This window comes from Typopeltis vanoorti, chromosome 7 (genome assembly GCF_054136105.1).
Source record: "Typopeltis vanoorti isolate ZY-2024b chromosome 7, IOZ_Tvanoo_1.0, whole genome shotgun sequence".
NCBI lineage: Eukaryota > Metazoa > Arthropoda > Arachnida > Uropygi > Thelyphonidae > Typopeltis > Typopeltis vanoorti.
The window spans coordinates 84,461,792-84,488,303 of record NC_143555.1 but is presented as its reverse complement, the minus strand read 5'-3'; the positions used below and the strand labels follow the sequence as shown (position 1 = coordinate 84,488,303).

The 26,512-nt window shown below is 35.1% G+C and overlaps 1 protein-coding gene across 1 annotated transcript in view; it reads left to right on the top strand.

The window, feature by feature from the left end:
• LOC150104823 (dnaJ homolog l(2)tid, mitochondrial-like) overlaps positions 1-26,512 on the top strand; it is a 156,185-nt gene that overhangs the window by 31,127 nt on the left and 98,546 nt on the right. Inside the window, exon 3 of the mRNA XM_090395999.1 lies at positions 14,439-14,522. Coding sequence (XP_090252125.1) covers positions 14,439-14,522 — 84 coding nt within the window. The remainder of the gene's footprint in view (positions 1-14,438; positions 14,523-26,512) is intronic.

Below are 26,512 nucleotides of genomic sequence, written 5' to 3'. Positions count from 1 at the left end.
TGGCAACCTTTGTTAGTGTTGTGTCAACTGTTTATGACATTTGTTTCATTAGAAGCTGAGTTATAGTGCCAAGAGTGACAGTGTGTTTTGACGAACAGTCAGAAAATGAGTTTCAAACAGAGAGCTGCGATTAACTTTTGTGTTAAACTTGGTAAAAGTTTACCGAAACACAGCAAATGCTTCAAAAAGCATACGGTGATTAATGCTTATCCTGTACTCAAGTTTATGAGTAGTTTAAGCAATTTCAAAGTGGTTGTGAGATGCCCGGGCCATCCAAAAACTGGACTGAGTGAAGTTAACATCCAAAAAGTACGTGATTTCATCAAAGAAAACCTGAAATCGTCCATGAGATTGATCGAAGATGAATTGGGGGATTCCAAAATCAACTTTTCCCCAATATTTTGACTGAGAGGTTGGGCCTTTGTAAATTGAATTCGTGATTTGTTCTCCACAAGTTGTCTGACGACCAAAAAATGTATCGAATTGAACACTGCAAGGATTTCATTAAAACCACTCGTAGGGACTCAAATTTCCTTGAAACGATCATTACTAGTGATGAAACGTGGTGTTTTGAGCATGAGTCCAAAACAAAGCACTAGAGTGCTGAGTGGAGACCTCCAGAAGAAGCCATACAAAAAAAAGTCTCTTGGAGAAGTCAAAAGTAAAGACAATGCTGATTTGTTTCTATGATTTCAAGGGCATTATCCACAAAGAATTCGTTCTGCCTGTCCAAACGTCAATGGTGAGTTTTATCTCGAAGTTTTGAAGCGATTGATAGCGAGAATTCGTCGCTTACGGCATGAATATCGTAATGCAGGCAGCTGGTCACTTTTGCACAATAATGCACCATCTCATCGTTCGAACATTATGAGACAGTTTTTGAACAAAAGCTGAGTTTGTGTGTTGGATCACTTGCCGTATTCACCTGATTTAGCGCCCTGTAACTTCTTTCTCTTCCCCCAACTTCATTTGCCGATGAAAGGAAAGCGATACGACACCATTGAAAATGTTCAAGCTGCAGTAACTCAACATGACCCTCAATAGTATCCCAAAAACTGATATAAAAAACTCATTTAATGAATTAATTGACCATGCCAAACTCTGTATCGAAGCTGAGGGAGAGTATATCGATTGAGATAAATGATTTGAATTATTATAATTGGCCTGTGTTTTATTTTCTATCAAAAGTTCAGGTTCTTTTTTGGACAGATTGTGTGGAGTACAAAAAAAGTAATTGATGAATTATGCATTAGATCGTATTATTATTAAAAAAATAATAATCATTAAATAATAATGAAATCTAATACATAATTCATTAAGTTATTTTTATTTCATTTATTGATTTTTGATACCTTAAATGAGCAAGTGCTTACAGTTGCTTGTACTTGGAATGAGAGTGAAGCAGGTGCTAAGTGCCCGTTAGAAAATTGGACTTTGGTAAGTGGATTCGATGATGCTGTTATATATTTTTTGACTTGAATATTATAACAAATCTTCATGAAGTCTCATTAATTGTGCAAATAATGTCATATTGAATCTTTTATGCTCATGTATAACCAATGGTGAGCTATGGAAATTTAAACAAAGGGCTCGCATCGTTGAGCAAAAAAAAAAAAAAAAAGAAGCCGTATTTCATACAAAAACTTTTATTAATACAGCTTGTGTACAAATTCCAATCAAAACGTATGAGAGAACAATCAACCTCTAAAGACTATAATTTTTAAACAAATATTTCATGATCAAAACATGAAATATTTGCACACATTCAACTGTGTTAATTTATCTTACATAAGAAAAGCATTTTTAGCTATCAAAATATAATAAGAATGAAATCTTTTATAATCTTTTATAAAACATTTGATTGGCTACTGGTTTTACCATACGATTGGCTAACAGAATGGAGAAGGGTAAAGATAGCGCATGTGCTTATTTTATTTTCAAACTTGGGCGCATTTGTTATAGAGGAATTGAAACAATAATTCCAAATAATCTATACACTGCCGAATAGACTAATTTTTGTTAGGCTACTGTATGAGTTTGTCACTTAATGTTTCAATCATTTTTTTTTTAAATAAAAAAGTAAACAAGAAAAACAAGGGGCTCTCAAATTTGAGAAAAATTTAACAAAGGGCTCCTGTGAGCCCCTTATAGCTCGCCACTGTGTATAACTATGCACACACACACATACATTGTATGCCCATACTTCATAGAACTGAGCTTGGCAATCTGTCAAGAATAGTCAATTCATGGTGAAGGGGAGAAAGAAATAAAGGATGTACAAATTGGTCACCAACATGCAAAATCACGTGCTTTATATGTAAATTTTCCAACTGTTGTACAAGCAAAATAGTTACCACTTTAAGAACTGGAATTTTCATAAAAGAAAAGCTAATTTTCCAATGTATATTAATAAACACTCATCCCACGAAATGCATTGATTACCCTAATATCGGAGTGGATTCTCCTTCTTCTGGCATGCGCAGAAATGTCAAAGAGTCTCACATGTGTAGACGTACAGTATATATATATATATGTATGACACCACATGCCATGCACGTGCGCACGCACACACACACACACATATACAGTATCTACCAATAATTGTCCAGACATTCCTTTTATTTGAAGTTATGGAACATTCCAGGTTTGTTAATAACATAAAACCAATTTACAGATACTAGGAAGCAGTATTTCATCTTAGCAGTTGAATACGGGTGGCATGGCAACACACGACGTGAACTCAGTGACTTCGAGAGAGAGAGATGTCATTGGTGGCGTGTTCATACGTGTCATTGCCGTTCAACAACAAAATCAACGGTTGGTGATGTAATCAACAAATGAAGACGTTCTGGCATCTCTAAGTGCAGGAAAACACCAAGGGTGGCCGCCGAAAATGACTGACAGGGACAAGAGGGTATTAAAATGGGTTGCATGCAAAAACCGGCTACAAATGGCAAAGACCATCTATAATGAGTTCCATAACACCACTAACAAAAGTACCGAAAAGAACTCCATTTACTGGGTTTCCATGGAAGAGCACGCAAGCCAAACATTACAACAACGAACGAGGCAGCTCTTCTGGCCTGGTGCAAAGTGCATGTGAACTGGACAATTGAACAGGGGAAAATGGGGTCCTCTGGAGTGATGAATTAAGGTTCACCATTTCCAGTTTGTGGAGGCAGCCTGGTGAACACACTTGCTACCACAGTCTGTTGTACCCACAGTAAAGTTGTGGTTGAGGAGTAATGGTGTGGTGTGCATTCAGCTGGTTTGGAGTGGGACCTCTGGTCATTGTCCATTGTTACATGAAGGCAACTCAGTACCTTGATATTCTGGATAATCAGTTGCTGCCTACACTGGAGTTTTTATGGAACGGACCCATGTTACTATCAAGAGAACAATGCCCCATGCCACAAAGCTGCAGCTGTTATGGAATAGTATGAAGAGATAGGTGTTAAATGACTGCCTTGGCCTGTGCAAAGTCTCGACCTCAACCCCCATTGAACACCTCTAGGATGAATTGGAACAATGATTGCGGTCCAGAGCAGCATATCCTCGATCTGTCGCTGAACTCTGGAAAGCCTTCCTCAAAGGGTGCAGTAGGTGATCAAAGCCGAAGGTGGACATACCCGATATTAGGGTTCGCCTGCTGGTATCAGTCATAAATTGCTAAAGTGTCTGGACAGTTATTGGTAGATAGTGTATATGTGAATGCACATTGGTCAAACAGGAAGTGCACATGCCTAGTAACCATATACACAAAATTTTTGCTTTTATAATTTCTAATTTACAGTCAATAATTTTTGAATGTACTATAAAAATAAATTATGTGATAAATCATATTTGTCACTTATTTTATTTAGTAATTTCTCCAATGTCTCCAGTTTTATGTTACTTTAACTCATGCAACTTAAATACACTCTAATTAGTTACTTTCAGCCTGTGCTGTTTGGGAAAACTGACAATGATGTCAGTAAGTTGCAAAAGATATTTGTTTAGTCTTTACTGTCTAGACAGTACAGTCACTTGAACTCATGAAAACGGTAATGGATTTTTGTATAGTATGCCCACACTTTGTAGAGCTTGCTTGGCTTGGTGCCAAGAATAGTCCATTGATGCTGAAGGGGAGAAAGAAATGAAGAACGTACGAATTGATCGCCAACACTCGAAATAACATGCTTTATAGATAAAAATTTTCCAACTGTTATACAAGCAAAATAGTTACCATTTAAAAACTACAATGATCATAAAAGATAAGTTAATTTTCTGACATGTAATAATAAACAACTCATCCCAGAAAACGGATTGATTAGCCTATTATCGGAATGGATTCTCCTTTTTGTGACATGCACATCAGTGTCGAAGGGTCTCGACTCTGTGGGCGTACTATAGCTAATTGAATTTAAAAAAATGAATATAGTGCTTTCAAATTTACCGCTTATAGCTAAAAACAGGGAATCGTTAACATGAAAGATATTACATAGTGCACACATTGAGTTTGAGCCTGGAAATTTGTGCACAAAATGTTTTTCATGTGCACTTGAACCAAAATTAGAGGGAATATTGGTTTTAGCCGTAGTTTATATTTAGATGGTCAAGGATTATTTGAGTAAATTCTAACATCTTTCTTTCAATCTTACTACGTCAATGGCAAGATCTCTGATTTGTCTCACTTTACTACTGTCAAATAGAATGGTTGTCAATTGGATCTCCAGAATTTAGTACATGACTGGATGGAGCTAAGTTTCTGGATCCTCCATATGAGGTGCTTTTCACATGCTCCTCTATATGCTGTTCTATGAATTTTTCTACTTGCCCATAATATGGGACACTGCAATTACTGTGGATGGAACAAGTCTGATAACAGATCTTCTATCAAAGCTTTTCTTCTGGAAAGTCACTGAAAAAAATTTTGAGTCTTTGGTTCTATCATCATTAATGAGAGTGCAGTATCTTTGGGATATGCAGTCAAAGACAGTAAACCAACTTGGGTTTACTGTCTTTGACTGGTTTGGATTTTGTGTTTCTTGAGAATTTTCAATAGCTTGGTTCTGATTTTTCTATCCTTGCAGACAACCTCATCACATGCCTCTCTGGCTGAATTAATCAATGTTTTCTTCAGGGCTTGACACCGAATCTCCAAGGTTTGGTTTCAGTTATAAAACTCTTTCATTTTTTCTTGAATAATGTTTGTGTATTTTAGTCTACAGTTCACATTTGAGAGCTGCTTAACTTTTATTTGCTTTAAAACTTTCTTACATGCTATTCTTTTCAATATAAAATTAAATTTTATCCTACTCAAGACTAAATGGTGATCACTCAATTTCAAATCCTTTGTACACTCTAGTGTCCCGCACCAGTGAGAAAACAACATTTCTTATTCCTTGCCTCTCCTCTCTGTGAATTTATGCACATTTTTATGTTGGAACATTGTATTAGTAATAACCTAGTCCATGTCCTGAGCAGAAATTTAACAGGTATTTGTCATTATTATTAGCTTTGCACTTTTCTCCATATTTTCCCAAAATATTTCTGTATGTCTGACAATCATTCCCTACTCTACTATTAAGGACATACTTTTCTTTTTACATTGTGTCAGTTGCTTTCTCTAAAGCCTAAAAAAATTCATCCACTTCTATCTTAAATCTTTTCAGAAAGCGAAGAGAAATGAAAATAGATCTAGACAAGGTAAGTAGAATAGAATTCTCAGAGCGATGTAAAACAATAAAGAAAAGGATGACACAAGAAATTAGAAACTTCAGAACAAGGAACATCAAAATTACAATAGATTAATAACGCAAAGATAAAAATAGAGTACTAATTAAATACAACAGATCATAAAAAGAATAGAATCCTACTGTGCCAAATTATATGATTTCCAAAACTTAAACTAGTTTGGAAAAATAAAAATGCAATACACTAAATTGAAGAAAAAGAAATATGGTCCGATGTTTTAAAAGAAGTTCAGTATGCAATGGGTAGCATGAATAATGGAAAGACATCAGGTGAAGATGAGATACCAGTATAAGTTCTGAAAGTAGATGGTGAACCAGTCTATTTCATCTCTTTGACAGAGTACCAAAGAGTTGGAATATAAGACATATGGAAGTGAAACATGGACTTTGACTAAAAAATTGATCAACAGGTCACACAGAGGAAGAAATAGATTCATTTTATCAAACACCAGACCAATTTCTATCTAGAATTACCATTCTAGAGAGAAAGTACAATATTTGGATTTTAGCTCAGATTAGAGAGAGAGATATTATAACACAAGAGCTCCCCAAACGTTTTGCTATAACACCTTCATTTAGTGTATTCTTAATGTACATACTCCTCTAAAAATCCAAACACTAAAATGAGCTCAAATGAATAGTGAAAACAATACAATGAACTTCATTTTAAATAGTTATAATAATTATTAATCATCATCATCATCAAATTCCGGACATGTACCCTCAAGGGGTGTACAGGATGTGACAGTACTACATGAAAAATTTACATCATTACTAACATCCTATCTACAATTTTTTTCCAAATCAATCTGTTACTTGTCAAGACTCCAACATTATCAGGTCTTATATTTCTATCGTCTAAGGCACTTTGTACCGTATCAATCCACCTATATCTTGGTCTTCCTCTGGGTTGTTTTTCTGCCAACCTGTCAGAGAAAACTCGTTTTGCTAATCTTTCCTCGCCCATTTTTCAAGTGACCATAACACCTGAGATTAGCTCCGCTAACGTATTCCTGGATGCTGACAATGTCAAGTTCTTTCCTAATATCCTCATTTTTAATATGATATTGCCATTGATGCCATCTGTTTATGCCTCTAATCTTTCTCAGGACTCTCATATCTGTGGTCTCTAGTCTTTGGTCAAATGTTTTACTTCTGACCCACCTTTCAGATCCATAAGTTAAAACTGGTTTGAACACTGTCTTGTATACAGCTAATTTAGTGTTCCACCTAATTTCTCTCTTATTCCATATGAATTTATTCAAATGACTTCCTACCATATCAGCTTTGTTGATTCTGTTGTCTATTTCCATATTTAATTTAACATCTTCGCTAAAAATTGTACCAAATTAGTGGAAATGTTTTACTTGTTCCACAGGTTCTCCATTCAAAACACAGTTGACAGTTTCAACAATTCTACCTATTTTTGTTGTCTTTGTCTTTTTATTGCTGACCTTCATACCATATCTATTACAGCAGTTATTCAATTTACTCAGGGAATCTTGCAGACTTGTAGCAGAAATATTTAGAAGTATAACATCATCCGCATAAAGCAAAGAGATGATATTAACACCTCCAATTCTGATATCATGTTTAATACCACTTTACTTCATAATGTGATCCATATAGATAATGAATAACAGAGGGGATAATGTACATTCTTGTCTCACAACAGATTTAACATTAAACCATCTTCCTGTACTTCCTTCAATTCTAACTGCTGACTTGCATCTCAAATAAAGACTAAGTATTGCTTGATATAATGTCCCATTGACAGCATATAACTGTAGCGTATTGAATAGCTTCTCTCTTGGCACCGTGTCGTATGCCTTTAACAGATCGACAAAACTTAAATACAGATCCTTGTTATATTCCCATGCTTTCTCAACTAATTGTCGTAAAGTGAAGTTCTGATCCTGACAGCCACTATTTGGCCTGAATCCAGCTTGTTCTGCACCAAGCTTTTCTTAAACAATTCTTCTCACCCGTTTCTCAAGTATACTTGCATAGATCTTTCCAGGAACACTCAGTAGGGAAATAACTCTGTAATTCTCACATTCAGTTTTATTTCCCTTTTTATATATGGGTACTATTACAGCTCTATGCCAATCATCGGGAATTCGTCCCTCTGTCCAGGCTTTCTGAACTATGCAGTGCAGCCACTGTGAGACTTTTATACCACCATACTTCAGCATTTCTGGTCGAATATCATCTACTCCTGTTGCCTTTCCACATTTCAAGCCTTTGATGGCTTTTTCTACTTCAAGTATGGATATGTATTCCTGACTGCAGGCCTAATTAGGATTTTTTACCACTGTGCTGTCCTCACTGCTGGTTTCATTTAGCAATTTTTCGAAGAAATTACTCCATATTTCAAGGATATCTTTTTTTCCCGTTTTCATGTCACCTTTATCATTTCTAACTCCTTTTACAACATTGTTTCCTCCATTTCTTCAACAACCTCCAGAATATTTTGCCATCTTCTTGATATTTATTTTCTATGTTCTTTCCAAAGTCCTCCCACGACTTTTGTTTAGCTAGTTTTACACAGTGTTTAGCTTTCTTGCATTGTCTGTGTATTTTCTAAGAGCACAAGCTCACTTATTTGCAAGGAACTTTTGATATGCTTTCTTCTTCTTTTCCTTCACTGCCTCTTTAACTTCCTGTGTCCACCAAGGAGTTCTGATTTTTCTGTCTTTGCAGACAGCCTCACCACATGCCTCTCTGGCTGAATCAATCAGAGTTTTCTTCAGAGCTTGCCACTGAATCTCCAAAGTTTGATTCCTGTTCTCAAACTCTTTCATTTTTTCGTGAATAATGTTTGTATATTTTAGTTTACAGTTCCCATCTGACAGCTGGTCAACTTTTATTCGCTTTAAAACTTTCTTACATGTCATTCTTTTCAATATGAAATTCAGTTTTATCCTGCTCGAGACTAAATAGTGATCGCTTCTAATTTCAAATCCTCTGTACACTCTGGTGTCCTGCACCAGGGAGAAAACATCACCATCAACAATAACATAGTCAATGAGATTTCTTGCCTCTTCTCTCCATGTGAATTTGTGCACATTTTTATGTTGGAACATGGTGTTAGTAATAACCAGTCCATGTCCTGAGCAGAAATCCAACAAGCATTTGCCATTATTGTTAGCTTTGCTCTTTTCTCCAAATTTTCCCAAAATATTTTTGAAAGTCTGACAATCTTTTCCTACTCTTCTATTTAGACCCCAACAAGGACCAACTTTTCCTTTTTCATTGTGTCGGTAGCTTTCTCTAGAGCCTCAAAAAATTCCTACACTTCTACAATAGTAGAGCCTTCTGTGTGAAGGCTCTACTATAGGCACAAATAAGTCTCATTGTCCGGTTCCCCATTCTGATATTTGCCCACATCACTCTACTTGAGACTGCCTGCCATTCAAGAAGATTAGCCTCGTATTTTGTGTTGAATACTATGGTTACTCCTTTTCCTTGATTGTCATTGCCTGAATATAACATTTTGTATTTATTGCTCAGAATGATCTCACCAATTTTTGTGTTTTTGTTTCATCACTATTATATCGATCTGGTACTTATCTAATTTCTCAGCTAGCTCCATTTCTTTGCCATTCAGGCTTCTTATGTTGATAGTACTGATCTTTAACTCTGGTGATGTTGAGTTGGGGTGTGCTTTCAGATTTGTTCCAGTAGCTCACTTTTCGCAGTTTGCCCCGGTTCCCTGGCGAAAACAACGGGGGCCTTGTGTAATTGGGTGACGCCCCAGCCGGTATGAAATTTTGTCATGTTGTACCATTTTGTATATTGGTTTAAGCCAATAAGAATGCAATTTGATTGAATAAATCCCAAATTGCCAGCCCATTCTCGTTTGTTCGGTATCCAGTGAGATACCCAACAGGGTGCACCACGAGGTGAAGATTGGACATTAGGTCAGAAGCCCTGGTCGGTTCTCTGCATTCCTTTAAAGGCTATGTGGAGGTCTCCTCTCAGTTATAGAAGTCAAAGTTAGCTTTGACCTTTAAGCACCCCATAATTATTAATAATTATCCTAAAAGGAAAATAGTAATTATCCTAAACAATTATAAAATAATTATATAATTCTTCATAAACACTTTGCTTGCTGCTTTCATCCAGTTAGGACAGAAAATCGAAGAACAGTCTTTGAGAGTACTAATCAAATATCATGTCTGTCATCTGATTTCTAACCTTCACATAACTAATGTTATGTTAAGTATGTTATGTTATGTAACGTTGAAAATCCAGATTCTCGTAGATAGATTTTAGCAAATGGGATTAAGGCTAAAAGAGCATTACAGTAACCCCTGACTTACGTAAATTCGTAGGTATGTAATAAATCTCGAATACAACTACTAGCACGTATGAATATGTTTGCGGCTTTTGCGTCTTTGACATCCATTGCAGTATGCAACGACATAATGTTAACTAGACTCGGCATTCACAGCAAATGTAACGATTAGTAACAGGCAGTGACTGGTTACCGATAAATGCCGAGAGCAGCAGAGGACAAGTGCGCAAAAGCCGTAACATTCAAACTGAAACCTACCAATTAGAAATAAGGACTCCGTAAACAATTCCTCTTTTCCCCCCGACCCGTCAGTAAACCATGCCTTGCGCGGTTAGTTTAGTCACTTGTTTATCACTGTTAGTGTTCGTTGTTTATTTACCCTTAAAATGGATACAAAACGGAAAACCGAATGTGCTGTTAATAAATCTAAAAAACAAAGATCTGCAATTACTTTAGAAGAAAAGTTGAAAATAATTCGTATGTATGAAGACGGGAAAATTATATCAACAATAGCTCGGGATATAAATCAACCTATTTTGACAGCGAATACGATAGTGAAGGATAAAGTTCATTGTTGAAAGCATGAAAGGTGCAGTAACATTGAAGGGCACAATCATTACTAAGAAGAGGCTGGGCCTTATTTCAGTGATGGAGAAATTGTTGTCTCACTGGTTCGAGGATCTGACACAGAAGCGGATCCTGTTGAGGTTTCTGATTATCTAGGAGAAGGCTAGGTCTTTACATAAAGATTTACAAGAGAAGGCTGGCATCACGGACACGGAGAGTGCATTTAAAGCTAGTGCTGAATGGATCGAACGATTCAAGAAGCGTACAAACCTACACAGCATCAAAGTCACGGGTGAGGCTGCAAGTGCAGATACAGACGCGGCAGGTAAATTTCCCGAACTTCTGGCAGAAATAATTGAGGAGGGGGAATATTTGCCTGAGCAAATATTTAATGTTGACAAAACAACTCTGTTTTGGAAGAGGATGCCAACACGGATGTTTATTGCAAAAGATGAAAAATCTATGCCTGGATTCAAGATCGCAAAAGATCGGATCACTGTTATGATTGACAGCAACACTTCAGGGGACTTGAAACTTAAACCGCTTACAGTGTATTATTCCCAAAGACTGTGAGCCTTTAAGAAAATTGACCCGAGTAGGCTGCCCGTAATCTGGAAATCCAATACCAAGGCTTGGATTGCACATGCTCTGTTCACAGACTTGTTCAATAACCACTTCATTCCCCAGGTGAAGGAATATTGTGCCAAGAAAGGAATCCCGTTTAAAGTGCTTCTCCTCCTGGACAATGCCCCCAGCCACCTGTAAGAGTTGGATGACTTTCATTCTGATGTAAAAGTTGTTTATCTGCCTCTTGGAACCACTGCACTGTTGCAACCTTTGGATCAAGGCGCTTTTGCGACTTTCAAAGCCTACTATCTGCGGCGTATGTTTTCTCAAGCAATCAAGGCCATTGATAGTGGCAAGGGCATTGCTCTACATGATTTCTGGAAGAATTATAATATCCTTGATGCTATCAAAAACATCGGGGTGGCATGGGATGAAGTTAAGCGGACAACAATGAACACCATGTGGAAGAAACTCTGCCCAGAAATGGTGCAAAATTGTTTAAAGGAAGAAGAACAGACAGTGACTGATATGGATGTTGAGTTGACACAAGAATTACAGCAAGCGACGGAGACGTGTGTGTAACTGTCTGAGCAATTACAGCTGGAAGTGGATAACGTTGACATTAACGAGCTTCTTTTGAGTCACAATGAAGAGCTTACTAATGATGACCTTATTCAGTTGGAGGCATTCCGAAGAAAATGCTATGCCCATTGAACCGCCAACTCCAGCCGTTAAGAAATTTACAACAAAAGAAATTTACAGACGTTAAGAAATTTACAACAAAGGGACTAGCCGAGGCTTTTAACCTGATAGACATGGCGCTAGCAAAATTAGAATCGATGGATCCGAACACCGAGTGGTTCATGAATGTTAGCCGCCATATCCCTTCCGATATGTCTAGCTACAAGGCCATCTACGATGACAAAAAGTGTGTGACCACACAATCTACTCTAGACATGTTTGTGAGATGTCGCTCACAACAACGTCAAGATGACAACTCAGACGACCCCGACTACGCTCAGCTTTCAACATAAAGAGGGGTAGAAGTTGCCAGAGAACAGCATTCCTCTTCACAACCATCCACCACCAGCACCGACTCTCCCACTACAGAGCTAAATTAGCTGTCACAAGATATTTTTTTTATTTGAAAAGTGTTATTTCAGTTTGTTTTTATATTCTTTTATATATTTTTCATACTTTTATAGTTTATATCCGAGTAAATACTGCTGCATGATGTTTCATTTATAAAATAATACTGTGTAAATAATATACTGTACATATCTGCATATATACATACATATAATAATAATAATTGCAGTTTATTACGAAGTTACACTTAAGCAATTTAACAAATTCGACTTACGTAAAATTAAAGTTACGTAATGGTTTATGGAACGCATTACTTACGTAACTTGGGGGGGGGGGGAGTTACTGTACTTGCCAAAAGTGGACATGCAGCCATTTGGGAACACCAGAATTCATCAAGATTTTGATTAACAAAATTTTGCCTCAGCTAAGATTTGTATTTCAATGAGATCATCCTTCTTATCAGCATCATCCATCAAATCCAAATTGATTTGTTTTGTAGGTACACAACTTCGACAAGCTGGCTGTAAGTGAAAGCAATGTTTGTGCCTCCTCCACCACTATGTTACTCACTTGAAGCTAGTATTTTGAGAAAGGTGGATTTATAATAACAATGTACAACTAAAAGGTTCTTCACACCTCCCCTGGATTCTCTCTGTACTTCCCTTGCGAGGCACACACCTCATGGTTTGGGAACTCTGTTATAACAGCCATTAAAAGATCCAAATGGCAATGGGTAGATCATATTGCAAGAAGTAACATTCAAAAATGGACAGAGTTGATATCTCAGTGGCATCCCATTGATAGAAAGAGAGAGCTACTGGAAGACCAAAGAAACAGTGGGAGAATGAAATTAAAGAGATGTCTAGAAAGTGGCATAGAAAAGCTCAAGATAGAACCGAATGGAGGACTTTGGGGAAGGCCTTTATCCTACAATAGACAGAAAAAAGCTGTTGATAATGATGATGACAGTATTTATTATACAAATTTATAAGAAGAAAAATAAAATTGGATATGAGAATTATTGAGGAATTTATTAAAAAGAGAGCTACTGGAATGTCTAAGGAAAGATTTTGTAAGCCTACTTTTGAAAAGACTAAATTGCTAAAATGAAAATTTCTAAATAACAGGTTGGATTTAGATTAATTAGAGGATGCCAAGTGATATGTTTATTTTTGATAAATAGTTGAAATTGTGGAAATATAATCAAAAACTTATTTATTATTCATTAATGTTATTTTGAATGTCAAAAAACATATGATAACATATTTCAAAACCAAGTGTTTTGAAAAACTGCTAAATCTGTACATTAAAAATATGAACCTTATATATATATATATATATATACACACACACACTACATATAGCGATATGTAGTTTATACTTGAGTATAAAAAGTTGTACAAGACATTATCAGATGTAAGGCAGCATTATACTCTGTCAACACTGTTGTTTATAATCCATATGGACCACATTATTAAATAAAGTATAAAGTTTTATTAATCCAGATATTCATGTAAAAAATATCTGGATTAATCATCACATAAGAAATTTAGTTATTTATTCAATACAAATGACATTCTCTTCAACCACAAGTCTTCAAGACTTGTAAGTTAAATAATTGCTGTGACAAATTTGGTTTAAAAATCAGGCACTAAAAAGACTGGAAAATCAGCAGAGAAACAGAAAATATCAACTGTATTCATTCCCAGCCATGAACTTTCAGAATAAGATATATATTTTAGCTATCCAGGCACAATTTTTAGTGAAATTGGCAAATTAAATATAGAAATAAATAATAATAGAGCAAGTAAGACTTGTATGGTGGGAATTCAGTTAGATAAAATGATATGCCATCAAAAAAAATCAGCCGAAGAACAAGTTAGCTGTTTACAAAATAGTATAAAAGAACAAGTTAGTGGTACATAACCAATTTTCTAAGTTCAGTTAGAAGTAAAGCAGTTATTTAAAGACTGGAGGCTATGTATAACTGCAAACAACACACAGTCCTTCCATCTCATACATATGGAAATTCAAATGCTAGACTATTGCTATAATTATTGTTTCTGCCTCCTTTATTTAATAGATATGTTTATTAATTTATTAATAGATTTATCATTTGATAATGATATTAAGTTATAGATTATGCTTATTGCATTCGAATCAATATTCACTTTTTCTAGCTTGCCAAGAAATATCATCCAGATAAAAATAAAGGTGATCCAGAAGCTGCAAGAAAGTTCCAGGAAGTGTCAGAAGCATATGAAGTATGTAGTAAACACCTGTTGTAGTCCTTTTTTGTATGCTTGGTTCACATAATGTTATCTTATTATCTCTCTCTCTCTCTCTCCATTATTTTCTAATTTGTGTTACCATTTTCTCCCTGTAAGTTAATGCACTTGACCAACATATTGGGTCAACTGCATTAACTTACATGCAAGGACAAACAACATCATGTTGTTTCCACTCAACAGTAATATATTAATTGTGCAGTTCGAAATGCATTTCCAAGACAAGGACTTTTAGATTCCATATTGTTCCGTGGAACATATACTATTTGCTTTTCATTAAGCACAAAATATTCTCACTAATCTGTGAATGCTTGATACATTATATTGTCCTTCAATTATTAACTTCACATTTCCTTTTTTGAAGAGTAGTTAAAGATATATATAAAAACTTTTCTGAGATTAGAGAAATTAACTTGATAGTTTATTAGACCTTTCTGGCTTGCTTTCCCTACTTGCCTCTCTTTGCATGCTAGTGTTCTTGTTACCCAGCAACAGCTTTCTAAAAACAGTAACTAATGCATGTCAGTTACCAAGCTTCAAACAAAACTATAGTGACAAACATGGCTGCTATTACTACAGTGCTCATGCATTACAAGTATTTGACAAAGAAATACTATGGTAAACAACATAAATTAATTTATAATATACATAACACTTCCATGTTATTCCCTAAGGATTACAATATATAGTAAGCAAGTTTATTACTTAATTTCATTTAAGTCTCCCTTATTAAATTACCACTTAACCACAAGGTAGCTCCGATAAACATATATGCTTTCCGGAGCTAAATTGCATTACTAAATGCAAACACATGCATATATATTTTTAGATTATCTTATAACAAAAACATGTTTCTCATTAATAAATTTTTTCCTCAGTATATATAAAACTGTAAAAAAAAAAAAAAAACATAGCAAGGGAAATTTATGTGAGATTTTTACAGTTCCATTTACTCTATATTATTGTAGCATTTATTATTATTATTATTATTATTATTATTATTATTACATAACATCTCCAGGGAGTTCAAAGACTCATCAAGGGAGGGCACCTTCTCTACAGCTCTCCATCTCCACTAACTGCAACTACCTTCATCATCTACACCAGCACCATCTACTGCTGACAACCACCACTATTTTCACAGTCAATTACAAACATCCATGCCCACTGTGTGATTCAAACCCAAAGTCTTTTATATTTTGTTGTTTTCTGTCTTGATAAGTAATCTGTTCGCATGCCAAATTAAAGAGATCCTGTACATATGTTCAATGCATTTCAGTCGAGGAACAAATCTAGTGACTGGAAGTCCTCCACATTGTTTTTAAGGAATGTAGAAAACAGATCAGAATTGTTACTGACCCAGTTTTGACTTCCCATCTTGCTGTGGCATCTTGTTACTAGGTCTCCACCTGGACACCGAATGAATGAGGACATCCTTACAATTTAAGACTTAGTCAGCTCAGTTATACATTATCTGATTAAAAATATCTGGAACACCTGCTCATCCCAACTCTCATTCTAATATGGTAGGCATTAATATGAATTTGTCTATCCTTCACTGCTATAGCAATCTTCTTGGAAAGCTTTCCACTAAATTTGGTATGTTGCTGTGGTAATTTCCTTCCATTCTTCCAGAAGAGCATTAGTGAGGTTGGTCAATGACATGAGACAATTTAGCCTGGTTGCAATTGGTTCCAATCCATCCCATATTCTCAACTCCATTGTTCAGTGGAGTTGAGACCAGAGCTCTGTGCAGTCCAATTAAGTTCTTCAACACCCATCTCATCAAACCAATTTTGTGCTTTCAACTTTATAGCAACAGTTCAGTGAAAGCCCTTCCTGTATTAAACACAATACACAATAAGTGTGGACGGAGCACAAAGTGAGATCTGATACAGGCAGGGCCTTCACTAAACTGTTGCTATAAAGTTGAAAACATAAATTCCCTCTCACTGAAACTTGGGAGGGGGGCTAGCCCCCAACCATGAAAAACAGTCCCAGACTATGATGCCTCTCCCCATCAAACTTGATGCAACACATTCAGCCAGGTAGCATTTTCCTGCCATTCAGACTTGTTCATTGGACTGCCACATGGTGAGGTGTGATTCATTATTCCTGAAAATGCATTTCTACTGCTCTAAAGTATAATGGTTGTGAGCATTACATCACTCTACCTGATGTTTGTCGTTGCCCTTGCTGATATTAGGCTTGTGTGCAGCTGCGTAGCCATGGAAACCCATGGGCTTCAGCTCCAAATGAACAGACGTGGTATAGGCATTACTTGCAGAGGCATTCCAGAACTTGGTAGTGAGAGTTTCAACCAATGACAGGTAATTTCTTTTCACTATGCACTTCATCTCATGCCAGTCTCACTCTGATTTTATATGGCCTACCAGGTTGCAGTTGTGCTGTTGTTTCTCCTAAATTTTCCGCTTCACAATTTTGACAGCTTCAGCAGGACAGAAGAAATTTCCCAAACTGAGTTGTTGCTAAGATGACATTCTCTGATAATGTCACATTGACAGTTACTGAGCTCTTTAGTACAGTTCATTTTACTGCTGATGTTGTAGTATTGTAGTAAGAAGATTGCAAGATCACATGTTTCGTGTTATACCTGTATGAGCCAGAGTTGTGATGTATATAGATATCCATGGCTACTACTACAAAGGGGATGTCTGTATATTTTTGATCAGATAGTGTATTCCATATTTGCTTAGACCAGTACTTCAAGATTGGTTTCTTTGATGGGGATTCTAACAATCATTAGCTTACAAAAGTCAAATCTTGTATTTCTTGCAACTTCCCCCCCTCCCCCTTCTTTTATTTCAATCTTACTTTGATAAAACCAAAGTTTGGATTTATCTCTGGATGATATAATCTCTAATTTTTCTTGGCATAAGCAAAGTATTGCCTCCTTGGCATCCAAGATTTAATTTTTGTGTTTTGATTATGGTATTATTTCACCTCAAAACCATTCATAACCTTGCATACAAATCAAATCTGTTCATCCATTTAATACTGGTTTCACATTTCAAGTGAAATTCCTTAAAATCTCCTTAAACATCCTTGAATAAGTAGTACAAAAGGAAGCAATCAGATTGATTAATGATTAGTTTCTCACCAATTCCCTATACACTTTCATGCAGATGCCCAAGTTGTTCTACTGTTTTTTTTTCCTCTCTCTCTCTCTCTCTCTCTAAATGTGCAGGTTGCTACTCAACACCTCTTGGATATTTCCTAGAGTGGAATATTCGGGTCTTCAAACTCAATATTAAAAGCTTTGTTCTCCCCTGCCTAGCTTTCTGCTCATCCACAGCACTAATATACTATAGACTGTGAATAATCTCTCTTGTAAGGAATTGTCATAAAAAAAATCTCTCTCTCAATTCTCTGAACTAATAAATTTGGATTAAATCTCTTTTCCATTTATTACATCAACGTTTTTCCAAACTATGTTCCACGAAACACCAGTGTTCCGCAGAAAGTGAATAAGTGTTCCATGAAAAATTATCAAAATTAATATGAGCCTGGAATGGTTTTAAATACTGTAACAAGTTCAAACATGTTTGAAAATCAGGCACTCCTCACTTCATGTGTGGATTGTGCTATTGAGGCCAGTGCACACAGGCCTTGACTCAGCTGCTGGCTGACAGCCACCCATGGTTGTTGATACCTCCAAGTGCAAATGAAGTATGGAGGTATCTATTCTAGTAAATGTGCAGTCACAAGCAAGGTCAATACAATGTGCTGCAGCCTGTAGTGTGCGCTGTTGCATTTTTGCAATACGATACAACCTGCTGCAGCGATAGTGTGTGCTTAGCTTTACCTTGAATATGAGACTGATGATACTCAACGCTAACCAAGGTGTTCCGCTAAAATTTCAGGATTTGTGAAGTGTTCCGTCGTAGGAAAGGTTTGAGAAATGCTGTATTAGATGAATACAGTCATTTATAGCTAATCATATAATGCACTACAGTTCTTCCAAGCACTTAGTGAATATTTTCTAAATACCCTCCTTTCTGTTAAAATCTATTTAAAATTTCTTTTTCATCTTCTGCCTTAGGTCTTAGACTTGTTGCAACAGTGTTCATAGTAATCCACCTTTTGTGGTCTTCCAACTGGTTTCCTAAGAGTTCATTTCTATAGTAGTGTTTAACTGTTACTATTTGATCTTAATTATTTCAGCTCTTGTGTTCATATGCCTAAATTAAACTGAACTTATTTATTCTTTTATATATACTTACATGTCTTAGTTTCAATATTAAGATTTTTGTTTTTCCATACTGTCTTGATTAAACATCCAGAAATCTTATTTACTTTTAGCACTTACTCTTTTATTTCATTTTCTGTTATTCCTATTGTGCTAATCTAAATCTTAAGTATTTAAAATTAATCACTTGTGATTATTTTGTGAATTTCAAAGGGGTTGGTAATACATTAATCCTGTTATAATTATGGTGATCTGTTTTATCTCTTTTGATTGCATCCTTAGGCAGGATGCAGCCTTAATTGCATCCATTGGATCCATCCCATTCATGTCAAAATTATCATACACGACCTGTGTTATGGTGTTCACCTTTGCAGCGAAAATAATGCACATTTAAAACCAACTTTTTTGACAACCACATCTTTGTCCAGTCCATACCATTTTATGCTCATGATTTTCCACTACCTAACCAGACATCTTCCTTAGTATTGTACAATATCCATATATATATATATATATATATATACAGGAATATCTTGTATAGCGCGGTTAATTGGTTCCAGGAAGCGTCCGCGCTATGCAAAATCGCATTATTCGAGGTCTATTTATAAAGATTTTCAATTTAATTTGTTTATTACAAAAATTTAGGATAATAAAAATGTTTAAAAATGAAAAAAAATTGTTATTTTTATTAACTAAATAACAAATAAAATCCTTTTAAACTGATATAAAAGTTGTAGAAAACAAAACAAACATTACTTTGATTTTAGCATACAGTCATTTACTTTTTACTAAAGTCTTTTAGTGTTTGTTGAACCATCCTTGTCTTCTTTGTCTCTTCAAATACTAGATCTCTAGCATTTGATGGCGTTATTGAGACTTTGTCTCACTTTGATGCTTCTTTCCAAATTCGGGTCGCCATTTATGAGAAAGTCGGAAGCTTTGTCGATTTTTCTCACAAAAGTTGAAAGGTCAGCAAAGGAAAATTCTTCAACCATGATATCGGTGGGGTCATCTTCATCTTCTTCTGCTTCATAGGTTCGTTGTTGTTCCAACTCCAAAAGGGTTTCATCATCCAGATCATTTGAATGAGAATCAATACATTCATTCACATTGTTACAATCTAAACATGTAAAACCAAGATTTTTGCCCATCTGCACAATTTCTGTTGAGATTTCCTCTTTCTGTATTGCAAAGGTAACAAAGTCCTTTGAACAATGTGGCAAGATATTATGCCATACGATGTTGCTTTGAGTCACCTCTTGCCAAGATTCATAAATATTTTGAATGGAATCTTTTATGCTAAATTTCTTCCAAAATTCACTCACAGTCCAAGAATCTTCTTCTTCTGCAGCTTTAATAGCTTGAGCAAAAGTTCTTCTTAAATAGTAAGCCTTGAAAGTGGAGATAACGCCTTGATCCATCAGCTGCAGAATTTATGTGTTTGGAGGGAAAAAATGAATCTTGACATTTTCATCCAAGTCAGTCAATAGAGTTGGATGGCCTGGCGCATTGTCTAATAAAAGCAAAATTTTGAAAGGAATATCATTCTTTTTACAATAGCTTTTTAACTTCAGGGAAAAAACAATTTTTAAACCAGTCTTCGAAAATTGAACGAGTCATCCACACTTTTTTATTCGGACACCAACGAACAGGTAAATTGTTCTTTGTAAAGCCCTTAAGAGCTCTTGGGTTTTTCGCTGTGTACACTAACAGTGGCTTCAATTTTAAATCACCTGATGCATTACCTCCTAGTAAAAGTGTCAATTGGTCTTTTGACACTTTATTGTGTTTTTTCCTTCTCTGCTAGAAATGTGCATGATGGCATTCTTTTCCAGAATAAGCCACTCTCGTCAGCGTTAAAAATTTGATCATCTGTGTAGCCTTCCTTCTCAATAAGCTCCTTCAATTCATTGTGAAATAATTCTGCAGTTTTAGTGTCAGCACTTGCGCTTTCACCTTGGATTCTTACATTATGGAGTCCCATGCGCTTTTTGAAATTGTAGAACCACCTGCGACTTGCTATAAACGTTTCACTGGTTGTACCTCTTTCATTTTCGCTTTTATTTTGTCATATAGACTTGTTGCTTTTGCCTGGATTATCATTTGACTCAAAGGAATCTTTTTCTGATTACAATCTTCAATCCATATCATTAGAAGGTATTCCATATTTTCCATCATAGAAGATCGCTTTCTTGTGATCACTTTTGACATATAAGAAGCGATGCACATTCCATGTTGTTTAATCTTTTCTTTGCTCTGAATAATTGTTCATACAGATGACTCATTCATTGAATTCTCACGTGCTATTTTAGCAAACAAAGCGACATTCTCATGACATTTTATAATTTCAAGTTTCTTCTCTAATGTCAACCACTTACATTTTTTTGTTACTCTAACAGGTCTTTGTTTTGTCTCTTTTCACTCATACTTAAATAATAAAAAAATATTAAATACTAATATTAACGTAAATAATGAAATACCACGGGGAAAGAACGTGTCTATGTGAGAGCCAATCGAATAACTACTGCATAAACATGGCTCTCGACTGTCACTTGTGGCACCCGGGAGTCGCCAGTCAGTGTTGACAATGTTAGTGTAATAATGATAAGTATAATAATAAAATCTGCGTTAGCCCAAAACCCACGTTGTTCAATACTGCGCTATACAAGGTATTCCTATATATATTCAAGATACCAAGTAATTTTATATAAACTTGGTTTTTAATCCTATTTCCCAAGTAAGCAAGCAGACAAGAAAGTCAAGTTTGCGCCTGCACGTAGTGTAAGTCCAAGGCAACTCTTGGTAGTGCCAGTCGAGACAACTCGTGGTAAAGGTGGGTAAAGTGCTGATCACTTTCCTTAGTATTTTTCCCTTAATGTAATGCACATCTCCTTGCAGAGATGTACGATGCTAAACATTAAAGGCAATGGTCACTACCCATACTGGTTTCGACCTTTATTGGGGTCTCGTCAGTGGGAGCCAGACCTGTGCAAACTTGACTTTCCTGTGTGTTTGCTTACTTGAGAAATAGGATTAAAAACCAAGTTTATATAAAATTACTTGGTATCTTGAATACATAATAACTCCAATTTAAAAAACTTTCTACATCTATCTCTCATCCTGAGATTTTATTTATAAGGTCAAAGTGCCTTGTGGTAACTTGTTTAGGTAAAATTCATAATGAGCTCTGCATTACTTCAACCTTAGCATTTTCAGGTCTAGCGCCCACTGACGAGACCTCAATAAAGGTCGAAACCAGTATGGGTAGTGACTGTGACCATTGCCTTTAATGTTTATCATCATACATCTCTGCAAGGGGATGTGCTTTACATTAAAGGAAAAATACTAAGGAAAGTGATCAGAGCTTTACCCACCTTTACCACGAGTTGCCTCGACTGGCACTACCAAGAGTTGCCTTGGACTTGCACTACATGCAGGTGCAAACTTGACTTTCCTGTCTATTTGCTTACTTGGGAAATAGGATTAAAAACAAAGTTTATATAAAATTACTTGGTATCTTGAATACATAATAACCCCAAGTTAAAAACTTTCTACATACACACACACACACACACACACACACACACACACACACACACACACACACACACACACACACACACACACACACAGTAGATGCCGCTTATTGTGATCACTTTGGGACAGTCGCTTTTTAATAATGATAACATTAAGCAAAGGATATAAAAAATTGCATCATTTATTTGAATTTATTGTTATGAACATTATTTAATTTAATTTATTGTTATAAACAACTTTTTAATAAGTAACAACATAAAATTTATTTTAAAAAGTTATCTGGTGTTGTCTGTCATGTCTTTGAATATAGTAGTTCAAGAATAAATTGCTCATGCTCATAATGCCTTTCGAAGTTTGTCGCTCTATGTCGCACACCATGACAAAGTATTCATAGAGCTAAAATTTGTTCTTCTATACTTATATTAGGTTCTTTCTTCTATTAGTTTAAAGTTCTCATCAGAAGCAGCTTGACATATTTCCAACACTGTCATTGTAGCCACCACTTCAGCGTTGTTATCAATATCCAACCAATTTTCAAATTCTTCTTTTGACATACCTTCTGGAGTTTTAGCAAAAATTTCATTTGTAAAATATTCAAATTCTTCGGAAGAAGGCGTTTCAGAGTTTGTCTTAAAAAATCCACCTTTTTGGAAGCAGTTTTCAATAGTCTTCTCTGAGACTTGCCTCCATAACATTGCTGCCAAATACAATGCATCAAGAAGAGAAATTTTTTTTGCAATTGCACTTCCATCAGATTGGTCTTTTATATAATCAAGTTCAGCTATAATTCTCGCACAAACTTCCCAACTTGTGATAATAAGCTTTAAAAGCTCACATGGTTGAATTAACAATGTAGGTGTTCAAAGGCAAGAAAATTACTTTAATGTTCTTTAATAATAAATTGTTTGTGTGTGTGCAATGCAATTGCACACAAGACAATTTTTGGCTTTAATTTAAAATCCCACATAACTAACCAATTGTTGAAAATGTCATTTTCAAAAATCCCCAGTGTTTAAAGGTGTCAAAAGTTTGCCTGTTGTTGACTACTGTTCTAGCATTTGCACTAGAACAGTAGTCAATGGGCAAGCTTTTGACACCTTTAAACACTGAGGATTTTTTACTTTTTCCAATCACTAGAAGCTCTTGTTTCTCACCTTTCATAATAGCACAACAAAGAACTGTCACTCGCTCTTTTGAAGATTTAAATCCTTTAGTACTTTCATTTTTAAACAAATAAATATGCTCAGGAATTGCATGAAAATATAATTCTGTTTCGTCTGCATTGTAAATATCCTTGGGAGAATATTCAGCAATAATTTTTGGCCACTCGTTCTTAATCCACTCATCAGCTGATAAAAAAAATCAGCACTTTTTTCTTCACCATGAATATGCTTGTACACAATATTCTCCTGCTTTTTCCACCTGTTAAACCATCCATCAGTTGCAGTGAAATTTTCTTTGCCCATTGTTTTTATAACTTCTGCTTTTTGATGCATCAAAGGCCCGTTAATTGAAGCATTCTTTTCACAAATATTACTAAACCAAATTTTTAATACTGATTCAACTTGAGTATCCTTACCAGATCAGGCTCTCTCTTTCTATCCATATCTTTCGATATGAATTGAAATTTCAGTAAGAGCTGAAGTTTCAATAAACTCGTAAAATTATAATTAGACTGTATTTATACCCTCTCTCTCACACACACACACACACACGCGCGTATTTGCCTGGAAGATTTAAGATTTCTTTGTCAAATTTTCTCCTGATTAACCATTATTTTTTAGAATTTCGAGATGCCAGAGGCTAAACATCTGAGGATTTTGATAACAGTAACCGTGACTTTGATTATAATAAATGGATTATCCTTAATTCATTAAAACGGTGTGTTTTGGGACCAACTGATTTTGATAACAATAGCCGATTGATAATATTATCTGCGATCGCAATGAGCGGATTCTACTGTGTGTGTGTGTGTGTGTGTGTGTGTGTGTGTGTGTGTGTGTGTGTGTGTGTGTTCAGCTAGCTCATAAATTTAAAAAAAAATGAATTCAATGTTATGCACTTTATTATCATATGCTATTATTTTCTTTGGTGTTTATTTATTTATTTATTTTTTTTTTTTTTTCAAGCAAAAAATTTTGAGATGTAAATTTTCCTCTCCTCTCTATTGATCACTGGAGGTTTTTTGCTTACTTATAACTGAAATATATTTAGATAAGAAATAGAAATTTGCATATATTTGTTCTTAAATTTATGCACTATTGATATTAAGATTTTGTTAGTTGTATCCAGACAAGCAGAATCTTTAAAACTTTTACTAACATTATGATCAAAAAGTTTATTAATAACCTTTTGATTAATAAATAATAATATAAATATTAATAATTTCTCGCCATTTCAAACTTAATGCTAAAACATGCAGTGGTAGAAAAACCCTGCCACCTCCGTATGAGATTATCTAATTCATCTTAATTTGTTAAGTCCTGATAAAGGTTTTTCACATCCTGAATGGGATTTGCACCTAGGTCTTTCAAATAAATGGGCATCGTCAGTTCTGACTGAGCTATAGAGACCCACCTGAAATGGTAGTGCAGAGTGATTGTAGAGCAAAGGAAGTTGTTATATCGTAATTTTGAACATGCATATAAGAAAAAAAAAAAGAGAGAGTCAAACTTTGCCTTCCAATTCCAGTAAACTTCTGTTCTGTGTCATCATGAACTTTAATGCTGTTTTGTTTAAGATTTTCAGTCTGAAATGTTATTGAAACAGTTTCAATAACTTTTCAATAACCAAAAGTTTCAATAACCAAAAGTTATTGAAACTGTTTCTTCAATGGAATGTGCTTAGACTTTCTTATAGAAAAAAAAAAAAAAAAAAAAATTCTGTCATTAAAGTTGCAGGAAGAACTCATTTAATCTGTGATGCCATTACAAATAGAAACAGTTTGTTTTATTTCCTCCTACTCAAAAGCATGAAAGAGTTATCGAGAACAAAGAGTGATTTTTTTTTTAATTGTTTATGATTTATTTGGGCATTCAAATTGACCAGACTCAGACCAGAAATTTTTTCTTCTCTAATGATATGGAGACAATTATATGCACAATTGGAATCAAATATTAAGTATATTTTGGTGCTTGCATAGTTCTGATAATTTATATTGTATATATTTATGTATTTTTGTAAATTCAAGATATCCATTTGGTTATAGGGATATTGAAGACTCAATTTTTTTCATCATCAGTTGACTGATATGTATCCTCAAGGGGTTTTCAAGCCATTATGACACTACATGATTAATTTTACATTATTATTCTTCTATCAACAATTTTCCAACATTCCACTTAAATAGAATTAAAAAGACCGTATTGTTATATCTAACATTTCGTTCTTCTAAGGCACTTTTGACTGAATCAATCCACATACACCTGTCTTCCTCTGGATCTTTTTCCAGCCATCTGGCTATCAAACAACTATTTGCTAGTCTTTCCACTCTCATTCTATTTAAGTGATCATACCACCATAGACTGGATCTGCTCACACATTCTTGAATACAAACAATGTCAAGTTCCTTCCTAATGTCTTCATTTTTAATATGATTCTGCTATTGATGCCATCTGTTCAGGTCCCTAATTTCTCTCAGATCTGTGTTCTCTAATCTTTGAGTATGGTTTGAGGGTATAGTTGGCAACCAAACATACCAGCTTTGCTTATTCCATTGTCTAAAAGCTGTGCCTAAATAGCTAAAATATTTTACTTGTTCTAGAATGCAGCTGAAGTTTTTTTTTTTTAATGTTCCTGCTTATTTTCATAGTTTTAGTTGAGCTGATTTTCATGCCAAATTTGTTACAGCTGTTATTCGGTTTAGATGGAGATGTGTTTAGGAGTACAACATCATCTGAATCAAGAAAAGTACTGTTTGATATCTCCAATTCTAATATCAGGTTTAATATCACTTTCTTTCATAATGGGATCCATATAGATGATGAATAAGAGTGGAGATAACTACTAACTAACAACTTAAATATAGATGTTGTATTGCCCTATATAATATCCCATTTACCCATATAACTGTAGTTCTGAAAAGATTTTCCATGGGCAATTTGTTCTATGCCTTTTCCAGATCTACAAAACTTAAATACTGATTCTTGTCATACTTCCATGATTTCTCAACTGTTTGTTGTAAAATGAAATTCTGAGCATGACAACCTTTATTTAGCCT